We start from the raw sequence: 20897 nt of genomic DNA, 5'->3' as shown, positions 1-20897 counted from the left end.
TATATGTTCAATGGCAGTAAAGGAAAAATTACCAATGCCTCCCATTGGGCATTGGGAGAAATGCCTGGATACTGGATGTATTAAATCATGCTTTTTTATTAACCGGGTATGTTCAGCTATGCATAATCTCAGTGATCTAATTGTGCGGCCTACATATTTGTGGCCACAAGCGCACGCGAGAACGTAAACCACATAGGATGTATTGCAGTTTAAAAAGTTGTTAATATTAAACTTCTTTTTATCATTAGAATGCATAATGAATTTTGCTGGAAGTGCGTATTGGCACATTGAACAATTTGCGCAACTGAAGAAGCCTTTGGGTATATTAGTAATTCTTGGGCTTCCTCTGTTTGAATCAAACAGGCTGGGAGAGAAATGTGAGGCCAAGGTTTTGGACTTACGAAAGGTAAACCTTGGACCACTAGACAACGAGGGGCCAATATCTTCATCTAGCAAAAGTATATGCCAATGTTTTTGTACGATTTTGGAGATTGATGAAGACTGTGAGCTATACGTGGTTATAAAAAATGGACTCTGTGTAGAATTATTAACCGTATTAATTGATTTTTTCAGATTTCTTGAATGTTTCTTTCTAGAGACAGTTTCTTGGATGAGATTGTCTCTGTCCATAGAATCTGCTCTCATGAAGGCAGCATCTATGTCACTAATTGAGTAACCCCTGGCCTTAAATCTGTCAGACATTTCTTTTGATCTTGACAGAAAAGTGTCTTTTGTTGAACATAATCTTTTTAGTCTCATAAATTGAGATCCAGGAATATTCCTTATCAATGAGCGGGGGGATGGCAACTCCGCGCATTGAGAAGCATATTCTGTTGGTTGCCCTTGAGGACTAGAGTTGGCACTCCTGCTCTAACGTTAACTATGAGACAGAGCGCTTTTAACCCAAATAGCTCTGAAGGGGCATTGAATGCACTGCCCCGATAAGCTAGTTAGGCGTTAGTTGGATCAGAATAGCATCAGTAAAACACTGTCACTCTCAGGATCATAAGCTGTACTATAACAATGAGGTACACAGCATCTTGAGCAGTCCTGTCAGGTTTCATTGAAAGCAATATGTTAATTGATCCAATGCATAAATAAGCCTCCTACATCTTCTCAGGAAAAGTCAATTTTCTAGCTAGAAATAGTCTATATTTTTAATAAGGCTACAACCTTGATATCCAAAATGTATGCTATTAATAATGCAAGGTTTTATAACAAATCATAAACACAACATAACACAAATCATAACACTGTTGGGCATGCAGCTATACAGTAACAAAGCACTTTTTAGTGCATGCAGCAATGAAGAAACCATTTTACAGGCACAAGACCATACCCTGGAAAGCTCATTCTAACTGGGAGACATATATAAGGAGCTGCCACTTGAATACCACCTGGTTCTCCTAGTCCAAACTATGTGCCATATTTACAGATCCACTACACTAAAAGCATCAAAATGTTTAAAGTGCAAGCACCAGCATAAAAGGGTAATGTGACAGGTAGAGACGCCCTGTCCCTCCTTAATATGCAGACAGCCTTTGTCTGGGTAAGTTCTAGGTTGCCAGTATGTTGCAGAGTTAATTTCCCAGCTCATGGGTGCACTGGATTAACCAGGCTGCTAGCCATATATCATGGCTGAGGCAGAGCGCTCATGCAGACTGCAGGAGAACGGTGTTGCTGCACAACCTGCGACTTTGCTAAAACTGCCTGACTGCAAGCTGAACTGCTTTGGGCCTGTCTGCTTTACCACTACGCTTTGCTGTAAGTTATGTTACTGGGAGTAAATACTGAAGTTAACAGTCAGGTTAAAACTCCTGAAGAACCAGAAGCTGCCTTTGTTATCCAATCTCTGCGATATATAGAATTTCGATTGTTTTGCCTATTATACTGAAGTGAAGCTCTTTTGAGTTGATCCGAGCCGGGTGTCCAGCCTCGGATTACTCAGATGTAGTGAGCAGCGGGCACTTCAATTACTGCATTTCGAAAACAACTTTATTTATTCACAAAAATTACATCAGTCTCGTTCCCAGTCGAGACTGTATCCTTGATTACTGAGGACTTCCCAGTGTGCCCTAAAGGAGCCCATAAACACCCCCCAATCCCAGTGGGAGGGCAGCCAAAACACCACCCCTCATCCCCCCTTCGCCTAACAAAACTCTGGCTCCTAAGTATTTTAGATTTTTGTCCATCCAATATATATATATATATATATATATATATATATATATATATTTATTTATTTTTAAATCAATATCAAAAAATGATCATCAAGGACCTTACAATACAGCTAATATAATGCAGGTGGTGATGCTATGGGGAGAAATGTATTGCAACACAGGGAGAAAGAAACCTCACATCAAACACTGTGATTGATCCAAAAAGATAATAGAAATTCATTAAACCAATTAATAAGAGAATAGAAATAAAAAAACAGATTAAGATCAGACCGGAACCTAAAGAAAACCTAAAAAATATACAAAGGAGCCCACTAAGGCTAAGTGAGCTTACGGTCGGGACACAATGAAAATCTCTAATGAAGTGCTATGTAGCACACAAACCAGCATGATTAAAGAACAGAAATGAGGAATACCTTGACAGACAGGGGGAGCTAGATAGTTCCCACTGACAATCATGACCGGCCGGTCCAAAACGCACAAATGTGCAATGTGAATAAAGTGGCACTTGGTGGAACAGAACTAAACCCAGTTAGGGGGAAGTAGAGAGGCGAGAATGTACTACCAGAAAAATAATACACTCTACAGAGATAAGAGTCCAAACAATGCTGAAGAGAAAAAAGCAGCTGTGTGTCAGCAAGGATAATGCAGGCTGACAGCAAATGAGCATAAGCACTGCTGATTCCATGTAAAGTAAGTCATGAATTATAAGCAGCACTAGTAGGCGTACACGTTTATACTTCACCAATATCCCATATAACTATCATGGGTGGCGGCGTTGTCACGATGGTAAGTGGATGATAGCTGGTGTGCACACATCCCAGATCAGTTTTCTGTCCATGTAAGGGGTAAGTGCAAGCCGGATCTCCTGGCGTTCAGCTGGAAGGAGAGGCTCCAATATCCATGACGCTCATCATCATCTGTCTGCGCACCGCCAAATGTAGATGGTGAAGAGAGAGGCTTGGTCCCCACAAGAAAGAACACCCCGACGGCCGTTTCGCCATTAATGGCTGTGTGTGTGTGTGTGTGTGTATGTATATATATTATACACACACACACACAGTGCGGATATACCCCCGGTACACGAATCTGGGTTTAAGCCCAACTCAGTCTCCTTTAAACCCTACCACTCCAAAGGACCATTTGTGGACACATTTGGCAAATTAGTTGAGAGGACTTTGCTAGGTTGTGTACGCGGAACCAACCCTTTAAGAATAATCTTAACTCCCTAGAACAGCAAGCAATTCAGGATCTTAAATCTAATTTATATATTATCATACGTATGGCTGATAAAGGGGGAGGGATTGGTGTTCAAAATGCCTCCGATTATCGTAGGGAGGCTGGGCGCCAACTAACGAATCCATCCTCTTATTGTGTATTAGATAAGGATCCAACCATGGTCTATTTTAGCCTATTTAATCATGTATTGTCCACAGCATTTAAGGATGGTATATATATAAAAAAAATATTAATTCCTTTTTTATTAAGGAACCAGTTATGCCTATTACGTACCATATTCCTAAAATCCATAAGGGTTTGGTTCCTCCCCCGGGAAGACAAATAGTATCTGGGGTTAATTCTCTCACCAGTAATCTTTCGGTTTATATTTATTTTTACTTACAGCCCCTGGTGTTAGAGCTACAGTCCTATTTAAAACACACCACTCACACATTACAGTTATTCTCTGAAGTGGAGTGGGGATCCACATTCATTAGCAGCATTCGATGCTACCTCTCTATGTACTAGTATCCCTCATCTGGGTGGGATTCAGGTGGTTGAATATTTTTTTGAGTAGGGGTGGATCATTGCGAGTGATGCAGAGGCAGTTTATTTTGGACAAGATTATTTTTTTATCTTACAACACAATTACTTTCTGTGTGAATGCCAGTTTCATCTGCAAACTTGTGGTACGGCTATGGGCAAGGTTTGCCCCCTCAGTTGCCAATCTCTATATGGGGTACTGGGAGAATCTATTCTTTTGGCATGCCGATGTGTCTTCTCTACATTTAATCCTGTGGAGAAGATACATCGACGATGTCATTATCATTTGGAATGGCGATGAGACATTTCTGTCGACATTTGTGGCAAACATGAATATTGATCAATTCAACCTGCAATTTATGTTGGACTCCCCTGAGGAAAATGTTAATTTTTTGGACTTGGATATTTACATTAAGGATGGTATGATATGTACAAGAACTTTCTTCAAAGGAGGTTAGTGTTAACTCTTATCTGGACCCTACCAATAATCATAATACGAGATGGGTCCAGAATATACCTTATAAATCAGTTTTTACGTTTAAGAAGTAACTTTGCTGAGGAATCCATGTTCCTGGATCAGTCAACTTTTCTGAAGGATGGGTTCCCACGGAAGAATTATGATTCAAATATTGTGTAAGAAGCATTCAAACGTGCCCACCAAAAAAAAAAAAAGATCGAAAGCTTCTATTGGGATCTAAAGAAAATAAAGCATCTCTTGGGATCTAAAGAAAAGAGTAAGTCCCTACCTAATACTTTCATACAGTTCTATTCATGACTATCACCCCATCGTGTAGTGAATATATAGATGGTATGGTTCACCCAGCAACTATTCATCAGTCTGGTAATCATCAAACCTGTTTATTACAAAATGTCATGGGGCGCATCCCAAAATTATTAACATACTTCCCCAACATTGGAATGTCTTTAAATTGGATCCGATTTACCTTTACAGCCTAGTCATATTTAGTAGAGCCAAGAACCTCAAAAAGGGTCTTGGTTCCAGGTATGCTCCTGTCTTCCACAGGCGCCATGGGTGGGCCAAATTTGCCAGCTCTTCCAAACTCAAGGGGTGTTACCAATGTTCAAGATGTAAGGCCTGCAGTTCTAAGAAACAGTCAAAGCAATTTCAATCCAAAGCCACTGGAGATATTTTTAGTGACACATCAATTGAAATACATTTCTAATTTACTCTCTCCAGTGTGACTTTGACCTACAGTATGTAGGAAAAACCACAAGGAACCTTAAAATAAGGATATTTGAGCACCTGAAAAACATTAAAAATGTGTTGACAAAGGCAAACCACTCACGTACCTTCTTAAACACTTTTTAAAGAGTCATCATCTGCAAGCTTTACATGTTATGGTTATTTAATCTTTAGTTGATGATGTTCGGTCCAATAGCAAAGACTTTGAGATTATTACATAGGAACAGTATTGGATCTTTATTAAATTACACACTAAATACCCTTGGGGATTTAATGATGTCATTGATGTGACTCAATTTTCAAAGTACAGTAGTACCTCTTATTTTATCTTGATTTTTTCCCCCCACATCTCATCAATAGTGAATATGCATGCGTGTTTATATTGTATATTTTGTGTAGCATTGTGTTTTTAGCATTCATTGTTTGCATTATTTGATGCCATTTTATTTTTGATCTGGGAACCTCCTTGTTTGGTAGTAGAATCCATTTTTATATAGTATTTGAACCTCACCTACTTGCATTCCCCATTGCATCTTATTGATCCATATGATCTTATACTTTGAGGAACCACATGATCCATTTCTCTAGTCAAGTATGGGTTTGTCATAGACATTAGTCCATGTCTGTGGTTGGCATTATCAACATTATTCGATTTGATATGGCGATTGTTTTTATTTGCACTATTTATGCATTTTATATATTTCCCACAGATCATTAATTTATAGTCGTGGTTGGTTTAAGATATGTTTCCCTGAATCGCACCTCAGCATGTGTGCCCTATGTTCAGTATGTTGTGTACGGTGAAGGCTTTATTGTTTCTACGGTTATCAGAACAGTTCTTTATAGGGCAGGGGCTCCTCAACGCAATGTCATGAGAAAGTGAACGGGATAAAAAGACACTATGACATGCCACAACGCACATGGTACGACATGAGGCACGTGACACCATTGGGAAAAGCTGACGCTGTTGGGTGGGAATTTGATTCTTCTAGGCACGCTGGGAAGGCCTCTGTCTCCCTGTTTGAGACCAAAATGTGTTGGAATTATGTAATGCCTGTGACCCTGTATGAACAAAGAACCCTGGTTTCTAATTGCAGCAATTGGAACGCTCGCTGTTCACTACTTTTGTGTACTTACCTCGTGGGGTTCCCATCCAAGAAATTCCCCTACAGCACTTGTGCACAACGTTTAAAACTATTTATAGACTGTAGTGAGTAATTTTGACGGAATACACGTCTCCCCTATTGTTGCGCCCTATTCCTAAATGTGGTCATCATGAGAAATACAAACTTTAACAGAGGGGAAAAAAAAAAGTGTACATTACTTTTTTAATTACATGTGAATGCTAGCATCATTTTAGGGGAAGTCTGCAATATCAAATAGATTTATAAACATAGTCATTAACAAAAAAAATGGTTTGGGCAAGATCAACATTTTGACTTGATAATACAGGTTGTAGTTCTCCATTCTGTACATTAGCATTTTACAATTTCCATGTGACCGTTTCCCTTCTAAAAATACTCGTGTTTTTCGGTAGTTCCTCTTAAAAAAAATAAAAAAAAAGTTAGACTGAAGTTTCCCACAAGCCTTGTTGAATGGCCTGTTGCCTCTCACACACCAACCGCTGAATAGAGCTTTTCTTCCACAATAAAATTCTACGAGGTACATCGAACAAACTGTATAGGTAACCAAGTCTTTTGTAATAAGCTTTCTCTTCTTTGACACACAACAGCTAATTAACGAATCCACAAATCCAAAGGAGACAAAATCATAGATGTGGCAGATGTATACTTTCTGTTACACAAACGTTACTTGTTTTTATGTTGAGTACATGAATGGAGACACACACACACACGGGGAAGGGAAAAAAAAGGGGGGGAAAGCACTTCCAATAAAAAAAAAAAGTAATAGTCTGAATACCATAATTCGTTAAAAAGTTTTTTATTTATTTATTTTGATTGTTTACCCTTCCTTCCCATAACGGTGCTGTAGTAAACCATCTGCATTTATCTGTACTTACTCAGTTAAGAGATGAACGTAAAAACACAAAAAAGGTGTTCACTAAAAAGAAAATGGAAAATTCTCATCTACCAATGATACATAATTCATCCTAGAGAAAAGAGATAAAACAAACCCCTCCAGCCACTACAGGCCATGACAGCTTTATGGGAATTGTAAAAGGGATGCATTGCATGCAGGAATGCAAGTCCTAAAGCCATATAATGAATTATTTAATGTATTTATGCATTATAAACACTCTAGGGCCAGAGCACATTACAAGAAGGGAAAAAAAATCATTTATGCTCAATCTTTAGACAACCCCAGAAAGGATTCTTACAAAAACTGAATCTTTTGGGGACCGACGAGCTACTGATACTTTCTATTGTTTAATATAAATAATACATGATTAAAACAAGCACATTAAACATAGTAGAAAACAAAGAAAACAAGTTTACTTCATTTATTGTCCTTCTGTCCATTTATTAAGCAACACTAGCCATCACGCTTAAAAAATGGCCATTGTAATGAGTAACAACCAATTGCTCGGTGAATGACCCCATCAGGGGGTTTTCCCATTAGGCTGCGTCCATGCTGCCGCCGAGTGCACTTAGTGCGTTGAGTTTAATGAATGTCAATGTGTCCGGCCACGTACGCTCGTGGGTGCTAGGTGAGACAGATGAAATTGATTTCCAGGTGCGCTGAGGGGTCACATGACCTTCAACAACCAATCAGCGCTAGTCACTGCTTGGCCACACCTCCCCTATACCCCCGCTCGTGCTTGAAAATAAATATGCAGGACAGCCAAGCGCTCATGCTTGGAGAGTTGATGTCACCGCAGCCTCAGGCTGCAATTATACAGCCAAACTGCAGTGCGCGCGGCTGCCGGTCGAAATCTGTTTTTTTGATTGGACGGCCGCGTCATGTGACGCAGCAGTCGCAACCAGAAGACATTTTGAAAACGCTTCAACTGTCGCCCACATTGCAGTAGCATGTGGGGAGACGGTTGCATTTGGCATATAGTTTTCACGTTGTTGTTATTAAACGTGTTTTTGCGTTGCGCTGTGTCACTATGGGCGACACCACAGGCGTTTTTGTGTATAATCTCAGCCGTCAGTGAGGAGACCACTAATGCACGAAAAACTCCCATTCAAGTCAATGGAAGCTTCTGTGCGTTCGTGCCTGATTAGCACGAACGCCCTCTAGAGCATAACACTTTTGTGCCAAAAATCTAACTGCAAATAGGATTGCAGGAGTAAAATACACAAAAGGGGCAGATTCATCAAGTTCCAATGCGGGTTATTCGCACCTGATCTGGCATGAACTTCCATTCAAGTCAATGTGCGAGACTCGCACATCAGAGCTTAATGATTCGGCCCCAAAGAACCTAGTGAAAGTTAAACCATACACAACACAGCCAATGTCCTTGGGTTAAAGGTCAATTACCAGCATTTTAGCTAGCACCTGCCCATTGAAAAGGTATTAAAGAGGATTATGCTGGCTCTCTATATATAAATTTAACATTAAAAAAAGGGAGGGGGGCTGACTTGACTTGATAAAACGATATCTGGCTGCTGCGACAGAGGCGGGGAAAGGTTATCAAGATATAAAAATGTAATTTGCATGAATTCACTGGAAATTGTTTCATCTACCTATTCATCTGTATTTCAGCAAAATGTGCTCAGAAAACCAAAATGATGCACATAGATTTTCAGAAATTGTAAGAAGCTATGGAACATGGGGGGCAATTACAACTGTATTACAATATGCACATTTGTTTAAAAGCACACAAGCGGCTTAACCTCGGCAGCTGATTGTACTGTAACCCTTCAAGCAGGGAAGGGTTCTGCAGAATATACAACATGCAGAATGCTGGGTGCACATATCCATTTCCTAAACAAACCCAAAATCTAAATTAGCCAAAATGTGCACAATAATATACGCAATATGCCAGATACATGCAATAAAAATCTCATTTTGTTATAAGGAAAAAGAAAACGGCTCTGTAATCTGCTTTATGAAGTGCAGAGACTGAAATACATTTATGATAGCTGTGTTCTTGTATAGTATACGACTATTAATTGAAAAAAATGTTTTTTTTACTGTGCATTGAAAGAATAACACCAAGCATACCTGCATTAGCATTTTCTTTTACTTCTTAGAATATAGAAAAGAATCGGCTTAAAACAGATGAGCCACGTCTATAGCGCGACCCCCTCTGATTGCTCAAAGTAATACCCATGTACAGTGCTGGCTGTAACAATGGATGGCTGGACCAAGCTTGAATTCTAAGAGGAGAAAGAGACTGACTGGTAATTTACTAAGAGGTGACCACACTGGGGGGAGGGTGCAGGATGGAAACACATGCATCAATTTCCATGTCTGCAGGAGCTGGGAATGCTTGATTTACAAAGGAGCAGGGAGGACCCAGCTGTCACTTCAACAAGCAAAAAGTGGGATTCAAGGATTTGAGGGTTTTCCAAAACCCCACCTCTGCCGGATTTGAATCCCAACAGAACAAAAACTAGACTTTAATGGTAGTGTTTGCTGGAGACATTCAGGGATAAAAAAAAATATATATATATACAGATTTGTATGGGGATTTTTTTTTTGCTGGAGAATTTAGATATTTTGATCCAGAACGTTGATACCTTTTGATGTCAATGCAGCCTGTCGAGGCTTAAATCTAAAATTTAAAAACAGAAAGCAATGGGAGGAAAATCCAGTTACATGGCTATTGTGTTCGATACATTTATCTTCATGGATACTTTACAGGTAAAAAACTAAATCATAGTTCTTATGTCAACCAACTATATAAATGTGTGTCCTGCATTTCCTCTTCTATGTGTTTGCCACATACTTGTATATAAAATCGGTGCTTAAAAAACAACAACTTGTGTTTCATAGAATTTGATGTGTCCCCATGTGGCTGCAATGGAAAAACACACCCTGTGGGGGATGGAGAGTGTGACCCTAACCGGAATTAACTCCTGCAGTGGGAAATGGCCAAGTGAAAACGCAAAGCTAAAGCAGCGATGCATTCAGGACTTTAGCAAACAAAGTATGCAACAACATTATTTACAGCGCAAGCTCCTTCAGCTTCATGAACATGTCACTGCGGCTTTCTATGCGTTAGATCATTCCTAATGGAACGGTTGTATATAAAGCCCTTTAATGCAACACACATTGCGCCATTTTAAAGAACATTTCACAACACAAGTAAAAACAAACACACAAAAAATTGTATGAATGAATTAGGCTCTTTTCCATTGGAAAAGGAAATAGAAAACTTTTTTTTTTTTAAACAGCCGGTGCTGTACTAGTGTTTCATATCCCCCATCTGTATGTCCTCGGCTTTATCGTTCTGTGATTCTAAAGTCTCAAAGACAGTCGACAAGGATGATGCTATCTTTCATTTTGTAGGTTGAATAGTCTCCCTGACCCATAGAGAAGAGCAGATGGGAGATAAAAACCAAAAACGTGACAAAAGGTTAAAAAACAATATTAAAGATACAGAACAAAATAATTATTCAACAAATATTCATATTAAAATTAGATTTCAAAACAGGCAGAAATTGGGCCAGATAGCCCCCTTTTATTTAGCACCTAAGCAGACTTACGATATACTCTGTATGAGGGCTGGCACGCCAGGGGCCCTTATGATATCCAGGCCATGCCATTTTTGCTTCTTTTTTAAGGGGAGTTCCAAACACATTCACTGCTCCATCTGAATGGTACTTGTGCCCCCCTCCATTTCTGCTCACATCACTAGGAGCCGGTTGCAATGACGAGATCGCTAGCCTAAGCGATCACATGGCTGCAATTCCAGAAGACTTGACGCAGGCATTCCGGTACCGAAAGGCTTAAATGCCACCGATCATTTATTTTTCTACCATCAAGATACGCTCTTTCCTATAATCTTTTTTTTAATCATGAAATTGTAATTTTGCCATGTTTGTGATGAAGTATCCCCAATAATACCAGACTAGTTATGTCTCAGACTGGAAAAAGCTATAGTCCTCCCTCCACCCATCTGTACACTTTGGAGGGAGGAGAGAGGAGCTTTCCATGTGCAAACTCTTGTTGAGCACACAGCGATTTCTCAAAATGGGCTCAAACAAAATCAAACACCTCCCATGTCTCAGCTTACAAAGTCTCTACAAACTACATTTCAAATATTATTTAAAAATACTTATAGGTGTCTGATATGTGTAAGAGGTGTCAATCAAACGGACTAATATTAGCTCATTTGGGTTCTAGGAGAGGTTGTTCCTTTATTTTGCATCCTTCTCTCTTTGAAAAGTTTAGAGACAGTCCAATGGCCAAAATAGGGTATTTAATGCACAGAATATGGTGAATTTTCACTGTTAAATATAAAAAAAAAATCAGTCAGATTTGAAAGGTGCAGTTTATCACTAACTAAATGTTAATAATATAGGTTATGGGATACATGTTCAATTAAAAAAAACAAAAAAAAAAAAACCACGACAACCTTCTGGGAATCAAAATCTTGGGTTTGCTCCAACCCAAAGATAAGCAAAGATTTATGCACATCCCATCTGCGTCAAATGACCAACTAGGAAAGGTGAGAGAAGGGCAGTAAAACCCACGTTACAATGCTTACAAACATGTTCCTGGACAATCTTCAAAAAAATCATTTTAAAATCCTTAAGTCATATGAAAAACAAAAACGTAGATCAATAATCATGTAGATCAATTATCATGTTTTAACCTATTAAATGTATCATTGTAAAATTTGGTCCCAAATCTTTTAAAAGCAGTACAAAAATAAAATAAAAATCTATTGAATATATCCTACCATAGGAAACAATGGCATTAAACTAAAGGAATACTGTATCTTTTTTTTTTTCTCAATATAAGATATTTATGGTTCGTGATTGAAGCCTTGTTGGTAGCTTTATGAATGTCCCCTATGATCCAAAAAGATTTAGGTATGTGCCTGCATTAAACAGTACCTCAAGATGAGTTTTCCTTTGATTAAACATAAATCCATTGAACAATGGCACCGTGCATTGATTCGGCTATGTATACGCAGGCCTGAGTAAGCTGGATGAAGTCTGAGGATAGCAGATGGCTCACTAGACTTGGATGAGATCAGAATTCACAATACAATGTAATGAGTTTAACTGAAGAGTGACTTGACAGCGTGTGCAAACCAGCACAAGTGTCCAATATGTATGTACCTTCTCCCTTCCACACATTTACATGCTGCTAATGTAAAGCAATACAAGCTTACTTGTTCCTATCTTTAAAAACACACACACACACACACACACACACACACACACACACACACACACCAGACTTGCAGGCAATGCCTGAAACAAACAACGAAGATTATCACACTAGACGAACTTGTGACTAAAAACATTTGTAAAATGTAGCTTCTATACACCATGGAGTTCATATAACTGCAGCTCAACCCCCATATAACGCTGTGATTGGGGTCCAAAGAATCATATCGGGTTATAAGCTGATCGCGTTAGAAATAATTTACAATTGTATGCATTGTACAATAAAGTATTTAAGATACCAATAATTGTGTTGTAAAGTATTCATAAAAACGAAAATTGGGAGCCGTGCTATAAGTGGCCTCTGGTTGTAACGGGGTTAAGCTGTATCACTAGATCAGGGGTGGGGAACGTCCGGCCCGCGGGCCTGAAATCATTTGGTCCGGCCCCCGGGAAGCAAGCCTGCAAGAATGGTTAAAAAAAAAAAAAAACTCCCCCTCTCCTGATTGGCTGCCCGTGCTGTCACTTTGCCAAGATTTTTTTTTTTGGCCCGCCTCTTCCTACAGCACTGCCCCCCTCCCTTCTCTCCTCCAGTAATGCCGGGCTCCTTAGGCTCCGCCCCTCTGTCCCTCCCTTTAGGCTCCGCGGGCCTGCCAGTCTCTCAGCTGCACTGGCCACCTATGCTGCTCCAGCAGCCCATCCACTGGCCCCAGGTAACCCACATGCCCCTTTATACCCCCTCCCAGGCACCTTACCCACCCCAAGGGGGGAGAGCCCTTATTTTTTTGTGTGTGTGTGTCACTGTGTGTGTGTCAATGTCACTGTGTGTGTCTAGCACTGTCACTGTGTGTGACTGTCACTGTGTGTCTCACTGTCTCTCTGTGTGTGTGTGTGTGTGTGTGTGTGTGTGTCACTCTCTCTCTCTCTCTCTCTGTGTGTCACTGTCTCTCTCTCTGTGTGTGTGTGTGTTACTGTCTCTGTGTGTGTGTGTGTGTTTGTGTCTGTCTCTCTGTGTGTGTGTCTGTGTGTCTCACTGTCTCTGTGTGTGTCACTGTGTGTGTGTGTGTGTGTCTCAGTGTCCGTGTGTGTGTGTCTCACTGTCCGTGTGTGTGTGTGTGTCACGGTCACTGTGTTTGTGTGTCACTGTCTGTGTGTGGCAGCAGCCGCCTGAGGTGATTAAGGACCTGAGTATCACCAGGGCGGCGCGGGTAAGCAGCGCTCCGGGGGGGAGAGGGTATAAGAGGAGTGGGGGATGGGAGGGGGGTATAAGAGGCTTGGGGGATAGAAGAACGAGTCTGCGGTGGGAGACACACCTCACTACCGCCTCTCCTCCTCCCCACACTGAGTGACAGTGGGTCTGACAGTCTGAGTGACAGTGGGTCTGACAGTCTGAGTGACAGTGGGTCTGACAGTCTGAGTGACAGTGGGTCTGACAGTCTGAGAGAGTGGGTCTGAGAGCGAGAGTGGGTCTGAGAGTCTGAATTCCCTCCCCCCTGCCCGATTTCTTTGCGCGTGTGCATGCGCACAGACACCAACCCACAGTCAGTCATAGTCACCCACCACCCAAGAGTCAGTCAGTCAGTCACCCAAAGAGAAGCAGTTCCAGACATCACATTAGTGGTGAGTTCATTAAATGTTTGACCAAATATAGCAGGCTAATTTTTAAGTTGATAATTTTGGATGGCCCTCGAATGATTTTATAAATATCAAAATGGCCCTTGGCAGAAGAAAGGTTCCCCACCCCTGCACTAGATGAACTCCTTCAGTTTTCCAAACGAGTGCCATACACTACAAAACAATACCATGCAGGCACCTTTAATACTATGGGGTCAAGACCTGCCTCTACCAATTTAGTAAACATGACGAAGACTCAAAATCTATATTTCACTTTTTAAATAACTTTTAAGTGCTATATAGGATCATTTCTCACTACACCTGGATATACCCTTTCCCCTCAGCAATTCCATATTTGGAGAGAAAACAGGGTTCATGTTCCTATTGAACTGGCGGATAGTATACTAAAGTCACATGTATTGCATAAAAAGGGCTCCAGTTGTACAGAACAACTTCCATGTTGTATTTCATAGAATTCTCTATGTGGCCACCTGCAGTTTACTAGGAAACTAGGGTGGGAAAAAAATGTGTACCAAATTACATGGGAAGTGAATTTAGAACTGTTCTGATGAAAAAAAATATATGTTAATGTGATAACCCATGGAAATATATATTTCTTAGGTATGCAGCCCATGTTTGACAAGGAAATGAAGATCAGTTTAGCCTTATTCCCCTGTGAGCTGGCAGTGTCAGACACCTCAGTAAGACATCAGAGTAATGCAGGTCTGCCCTGTCAGCACAGTCACTCAAATTGTATGAGATGTTGACGTGTCCTTTAGTGTCGGCACTGCAAATGTTTTAGTTTTATAAAAGAAGTCCAATCGCACATGGAAATGGAGTATGTGAAGGTGCAGAATGCAGAGTGCATAGCGAGAAGCAGCCATTAGGAGAGCTATACTCCCTCCTGGTTGTCTCCATCGTGATGCTATTTTTAATATGCCCTCTGCTCACTCTCTCCCGGATTCTTGCTATTCCTGGAACTAAAGCAGAACTGGTGGAGGAACTTGGACCGCATTTAAATGAATACTGTGTGGCTAACCCACAAGCAGGACTAAAGGAGAGCAAGGACCACCTACATAAAACTCTGGGAATTTGGGTCACAGTTCACGATTGCTTTGGGGGGGGGTTTAAAATTCCGTACACATTTTAAATCTTTCCTAGAAAAATACATCAAACTTTGCCTAGTTCTTCAACCCCAAGTATTAGTGATGTGCATTTTCCATAATAATTCAAACTGAATTAAAGTGTCTAATGGTGTAATAATCTATGACATGAACAGGTACCCAATAGAAGTAACCCAGACCTGTATACTGAAAGGTAAGAGCCTCACAGTTTATTTCCGTTGATTCTATTTTACATGACTGACTGAAAGAAGAGTGCAATTCTACTGGCAAGCCTGATATTATCCATAGAGAACTTCTGCTTAGGAGCAAAATATGCTGGACTAAATGTGCTTGGGGAACATCAGGCGGTGTCCCTTACGCCCATGACCTCTTACAAACGTGATGTACAACCAAAGAATTTGTTGTTCAACATCCAATGCACACTTAAATAGCACTCAATATTAGCAGAAAAATAACCTCACTGCTCATTTCAATGACATGAATCCTTTCAAGCAAGTACATTAACTCAAGCTGGCCTTAAGATCTGCTCCTCGCGCCTGGAATGTTAACTTGGGCTGAATTCCTCAATTCCCCAAATGAAAGTTTAAAATACAGCTAGAGTGAAAACATGATACCAAGTTGAAAGGAGAAGGAAGGGGGAGGAAACCATGACAAAGAATGCAGTATCCCAGGCGTCACCAGCACCTGACATCCTGCCAGTTGTTAACACCTTTGAGTTAACGGACTTAAAGCACGTTTCATGGCAAGGCTTAAAATACGTAGCAAAGCCCGCTTTAAAAAATAAAATAAACTGGGGCTGTGCTTAATCATAGTTACATATATTGTTACAGTAAAGTAAAACAGACACCCCACATCATTTATTACATATATTCGAGGTTAAAATCATGAGCAGAGATTGCTATTGATAGGACAAAGCCATTTTACTGTTCTTAATGAAAATTTATATACATTTAAATAGCACATATACATTAAAAGGAAGTGGCAGCCTTCTGCAAAAAGCAGTATTTGTACTGCAGCTGCAATTGAGCTACAGGAACCTGATAAAGAACACGTTGATGTAATCTACTTATCACTATTTGTATTTAAGCAAAAATCATACATATGAGCAAACGCACGTCATTTTCTAATACTTCAATATTTCAAGTTTGACCTTCTTTATTGGTTTAAATCCACATGCCCATAGTCAATTCGAGGTTTAGCAGCTAGCCCGGCTTTCATTACCAGTACCTACCTGGGTAAACTGCTATGTTAACAAGTTTAATACATTTCTCTTTCTTTATGATGCATTTCCTTTCACTGTTGGACGATTTCAAAGTCTGCATTTTCTGTAGTAATCTGTGTACAACCACCCACCTCAGAGGAACTTTCTGACTGGCATTTGATCTAAGTACCACTATTTACCATTAGCAAATGATATTCAGTCTTCAGAATAAAAAGGGTAAATTACACGTCGTCAAACTAAAAATCGCCTTTGTTGATCTTTTGCGGTTTAGTGAGCAATACAAGATAACAACAGACGTAAAACCATTTCAGAATAATCAAATCGTTGGAAAATACCTGCACTGTGAATTTCTAATGGGCAGCTACTTCTCTAACCAGTGAATATGATGTAAACAATAAGGTCAGCATCACCTCACCCACTGAATGACATTTTAGAAAGGAGAAATAGCAAGTCATTCTTAAACTCCACCCCCACCGTATCTGTACATACTTATAGTCATTGCACTGTTGCTCTCGTGTTTACTGGACTCTCACTATGAAAAGTAACATGTATCTAATTCTACAGTTAATACTGTATCGCAGTAAATCACGGTATACACTACAATACCTCAAAAAGGCTTAAAAGCTTATCAAAATGCTGTTTCCATACGCACTGTGATGGAAAGGAATTTTATTGTATAGGTAAATAAAACAGTAGCACTAATGCAGCTTTATAATAGATGAGCAATAGCATTAACATGAAGCTCCTTGCATGCAGTTTGGTGCTCTAGCCCAATGCTTTCAATTATATTACAGGCTGTCAACTTACATTACCTACTCGCCCAGTCGCCTCCCCTTCCAACGCTATCAAGAACCTTGCTGCAAACCCCACCCCCCCACCCCCACCACTGACCCCCCATCTAAAATAATTCCAAAATTACAATGACTTCTTTTAACACCCTAATTACATTTTAATATCTTTAACCAAGATAAACTGCAACACATTGCAGCTTCCACCCACATACAAGGCGGATCCACATCTAGCAAAGAAATTACATCCATAGAATCCAAGTACCAGAATAACAGTATCTTGTTTTATTTATTTTTTCTTATTTCATTTGTACAAGGCCTCCTAAAAACAAAAAAAGGTTGCAACGAACGTGCCCAGCTCCTCTTTTAGATTTAAAACATTCCTGACACCTCAAGAAGGAAAAAAAAAAATTACGATTTATTTAAAAAATAGTGCGTCAGGAAAAAAACAAGAATGAGGACATGTCCTTCATCTATTTTGAAATGGTGTGGGATGAAAAAGCAGGATGACGCCTCTGAAAATGGAAAATACCTGTCATAAGGTTTTCCCCCCTATGCACCTTTTGTTTCCTGGCTGGGCTGCGGGCTGCATGCTGCAGACGTTACATTGTGTGATCATCAGCTTCAGATCTTTCTTTTTCTCTTAAGCATTAAACACAGACAGTAAAAAAAAAAATATATACAGAAGCCCTTGACAAGAGGTAAATCAATGCTTCCCTGGAGAATGAAGGCAGCAGACAGGAGGGGGCTGACAAGCATGCAGGAGAAAAATTAAACACCATCTTTTTTTTTTTTCCCCTTTCTACCTGCACAAGTTGCCATTTGCTGCAGCGACCAGGAGCCTGTTTTCCTGTCGATTTCAACAAGCTTTGGAGAATCCTGGCTTTTCAATGCAGCTCATCACACTTCAGAAGGTTAAATCATCCTTTTTAGCATCCTTTCCCCCCCTTGTAATAAGAATAAATCCACGTTTCTTCCCTGCTCAGGTAAACATGTTTACAGCCTCCTGCACAGACGCTGGGTGGCTCAGAGCCGCATGTCACACACATGTCGTCAGCAGTAGCAAGAAATGCCCCCTTTCCTCTGATCATCAAAACTGGTTGAATGAGGGAATCAAATGTTTTTGGCCCAAACTTACCTTATAACAAGAACCAAACATCCTAAGCTTCAGCTACAACAAAAAGGAATTTGGTTTAAAAAAAAATAATAATCAAATACCAGCATCCCAATGAAAAGGCATTGTGCCCCCAAAATATGCCCCAATCTCCCCATTTAAAGAAAAAAAAAGAAAAAATGAACAGATCCTATATTATGTGTGCATGAAAAGGTATGCTATGGTAACTTAGCCGTTTCCAAATCGTTCAATATTTCAAAATACTATATATGTTTGTCATCTATATAGCTTAGATCATCAGTGAGGTCCCTTCCCACCAGAGTCCAAGACAGAAAATCCCAATACCAAACCTTTACAACAAGCAAAATGTGCCAAGAAAAAAAAAAGGGTTACAAAATCTCAGCTGCACACAGCAGAGGGGGGTATTACAAGAACAAGGACCCTTCCCTCCCCCCTTCCTTGATCTGTATTTTCCTGGACTTGAAATATGTCTTTTATTAACCCTGCTAAGTGCTGGGAGATGCCTGCAACATATTGCAAAGCAAATGTGCTGCACTCATCAGGTCTGGAAATGCTTTATAAGGGTGGGGAACTATTGGTGTGAAATTCTTAATTTCTTCAAATAACTCATAAAAAAAAAAAAAGAAAGAAAAGAGGAGGGGTTGATGAGGAATATAAAAAAAGGCAGCCAGTGTTAGCGTGTGTGAAATGTAAATGTTATCCTTATATAGGCTGCACCAGTTGTTGGACAGAGAGAAGAGGGGGGCCCCTTCTGCAGACAGTTACCACCCCTCAGGAGACAGACAGGTACCTCTTGTAAAAAGGAGGAGGATTGCAGAAAGAAAAGAAAAACTTTACCAAAATGTAGGCCATTCCCCAGCCTCTACCGCACCCAAAAACCATCATCCACCCCCATTGCATCGGAAAAAAAACACCCTTACACAAAATACTGAGAACAACCTATATACCTTGCCCCGTGCAAGTGGAAGGAGCGCCGTGTGTTACATACTGACACAGGGACGACGACATCAAATAGTCATTAAAAAAAATGTGTGTGTGTATTAAACAGGGATGAACACCATCTATGTGCAGATAAGGGTGTGACTTTAAGTAGGAACAAAAACTGCTTTAAAAAAAATAGTTATATTTAAATAATTTCAATTAATTAAAATGAGCTATGCACCTATGTTGCTTTTTTTGTTTAACTCCTTCCATGCTGTAACACTGCAGCGTGTTCTGCCTGTGACACAGCACAGCGCCTGGCATCCCCCTGCAGCAGCGCAAGGGTTAAGCCAATGAATGAAGGGGGCGTCACTGCTATAGGGGGGGGGGGGGACCTCTTATGGCACCTATATAGTTACAGCTCTTTGCAGGAACCAGCAATACAAGCTGTTAAGAAAAGAAAAAAAAAACGCGCACCGCACAATCGATATAAATATACTGCAGCAACATGTGAGACAGGAGCCCGGCCCCGCCTGATCCCCCAGGTAACAGCGCAGAGAGGCCGGGGGCAGCAACAAGAGCCCCGGGGGCAGAGAGGGCAAATACAACCCGCGGTAACAACTCAGAGAGGGCAGATACAGCCAGCAACAAGAGCCCCGCCGGGGGCAGAGAGGGCAAATACAGCCAGCAAGAAGAGTCCCGGAGATTAAAAACAGCGGGGACCATTAAAAAGCCCCGTTATTACAGCAGAGCCTCCCCCCCCCCCCCCCCCCCCCCCTTCTCTCCCCCCGCCAGCCTGCTGCTGCTGCTGTGCATAACGTGGCTGCTGATCCGCTACTTCACTACCTGCCCCCGGCGGCGGCGGGGGAGAAGGGGGAGGAAGTTTGGAGTTTGGGAGGATAGAAATAAACATTGGGGGGGTAAAAAGAGATAGTGAGAAGTGTCAGGAGAGGAGAGGGATGAAGTGTCAGGGGTAGAGAGAGAGGGGGTAGAGTGTGTGAGAGAGAGAGAGAGAGAGGGGGGTAGAGAGTGAGAGAGGAGGAGGGGGGGTAAAAAGAGAGATAAAGTGAGAAGTGTCAGGGGGTGAGTGAGTGAGAGAGAGGTAAATAAGGTGGCTGTGCTGCTGTCCCCGCCATACATTAGCATGTGATTAGATGCGTATAACGGTCCAGGGAGCCGCTAGGCGGAGGCGGCAGCAGCCTGAGCCTCAGCAGCAGGTAATGTAACGGTACAGCCCGGCCCGCCCGCTCCTCTGCCAGGGACAGGGGGCACCGGATAGGGGGCGCAGCCGGGGGACCCCGATCTCCCCCCCTCTCCCCGGGACACACAGCACCCCGCCGCTCACCGTTAGTCCGCCTCGGGTTCGCTTGTTTCCTGCGCTTACACCTGGGGCCATCCGCCATGATCCTCTCGCTCTTGTGTCTAAATGCTCGAGTCACCTCCCTCCCCCGCCCCTACTCTGCCCCCCCAACACACCACCACCTCCCTCCCTCCTCTCTCCCACCCCCCTTACCCCTGCTTCTCGCTAGCTCTGTCCGCACCTGGTTTACGACACTTCTTGTTTACGACATCACCTCGTTCCTCCTCAACACCTCTGTGGGTTTTGGGGGGGTTGGGGGGCAGCTCCCCTATTCAGTTTGAGGGGAGCAGGCGGAGTCACAAACAAGGGGGGGTGTAAAGGCCGGGCTCAGGTGGAGACAG

At 41.4% G+C, this 20897-nt stretch overlaps 1 protein-coding gene across 4 annotated transcripts in view; it reads right to left on the bottom strand.

Annotated features, from left to right (window-relative positions):
• ZEB1 (zinc finger E-box binding homeobox 1) overlaps window positions 1-20664 on the bottom strand; it is a 119108-nt gene extending 98444 nt beyond the window's left edge. For 2 of the 4 annotated variants that reach the window (XM_075587708.1, XM_075587710.1), the window contains exon 1: window positions 17947-18237. In XM_075587708.1, the coding sequence (XP_075443823.1) occupies window positions 17947-17962 (16 nt within the window). In that variant the 5' untranslated portion in view covers window positions 17963-18237. Of the gene's footprint in view, window positions 1-17946; window positions 18238-20541 lie in introns of those variants that run through there. The other 2 variants (XM_075587709.1, XM_075587707.1) reach the window with 2 other exon arrangements.
• Window positions 20665-20897: the final 233 nt, after the last annotated feature.

Source organism: Ascaphus truei, chromosome 2 (assembly GCF_040206685.1).
Source record: "Ascaphus truei isolate aAscTru1 chromosome 2, aAscTru1.hap1, whole genome shotgun sequence".
Lineage (NCBI taxonomy): Eukaryota > Metazoa > Chordata > Amphibia > Anura > Ascaphidae > Ascaphus > Ascaphus truei.
Note: the sequence above shows the minus strand (reverse complement) of the source record. Positions and strands in the feature narration are given on the sequence as shown.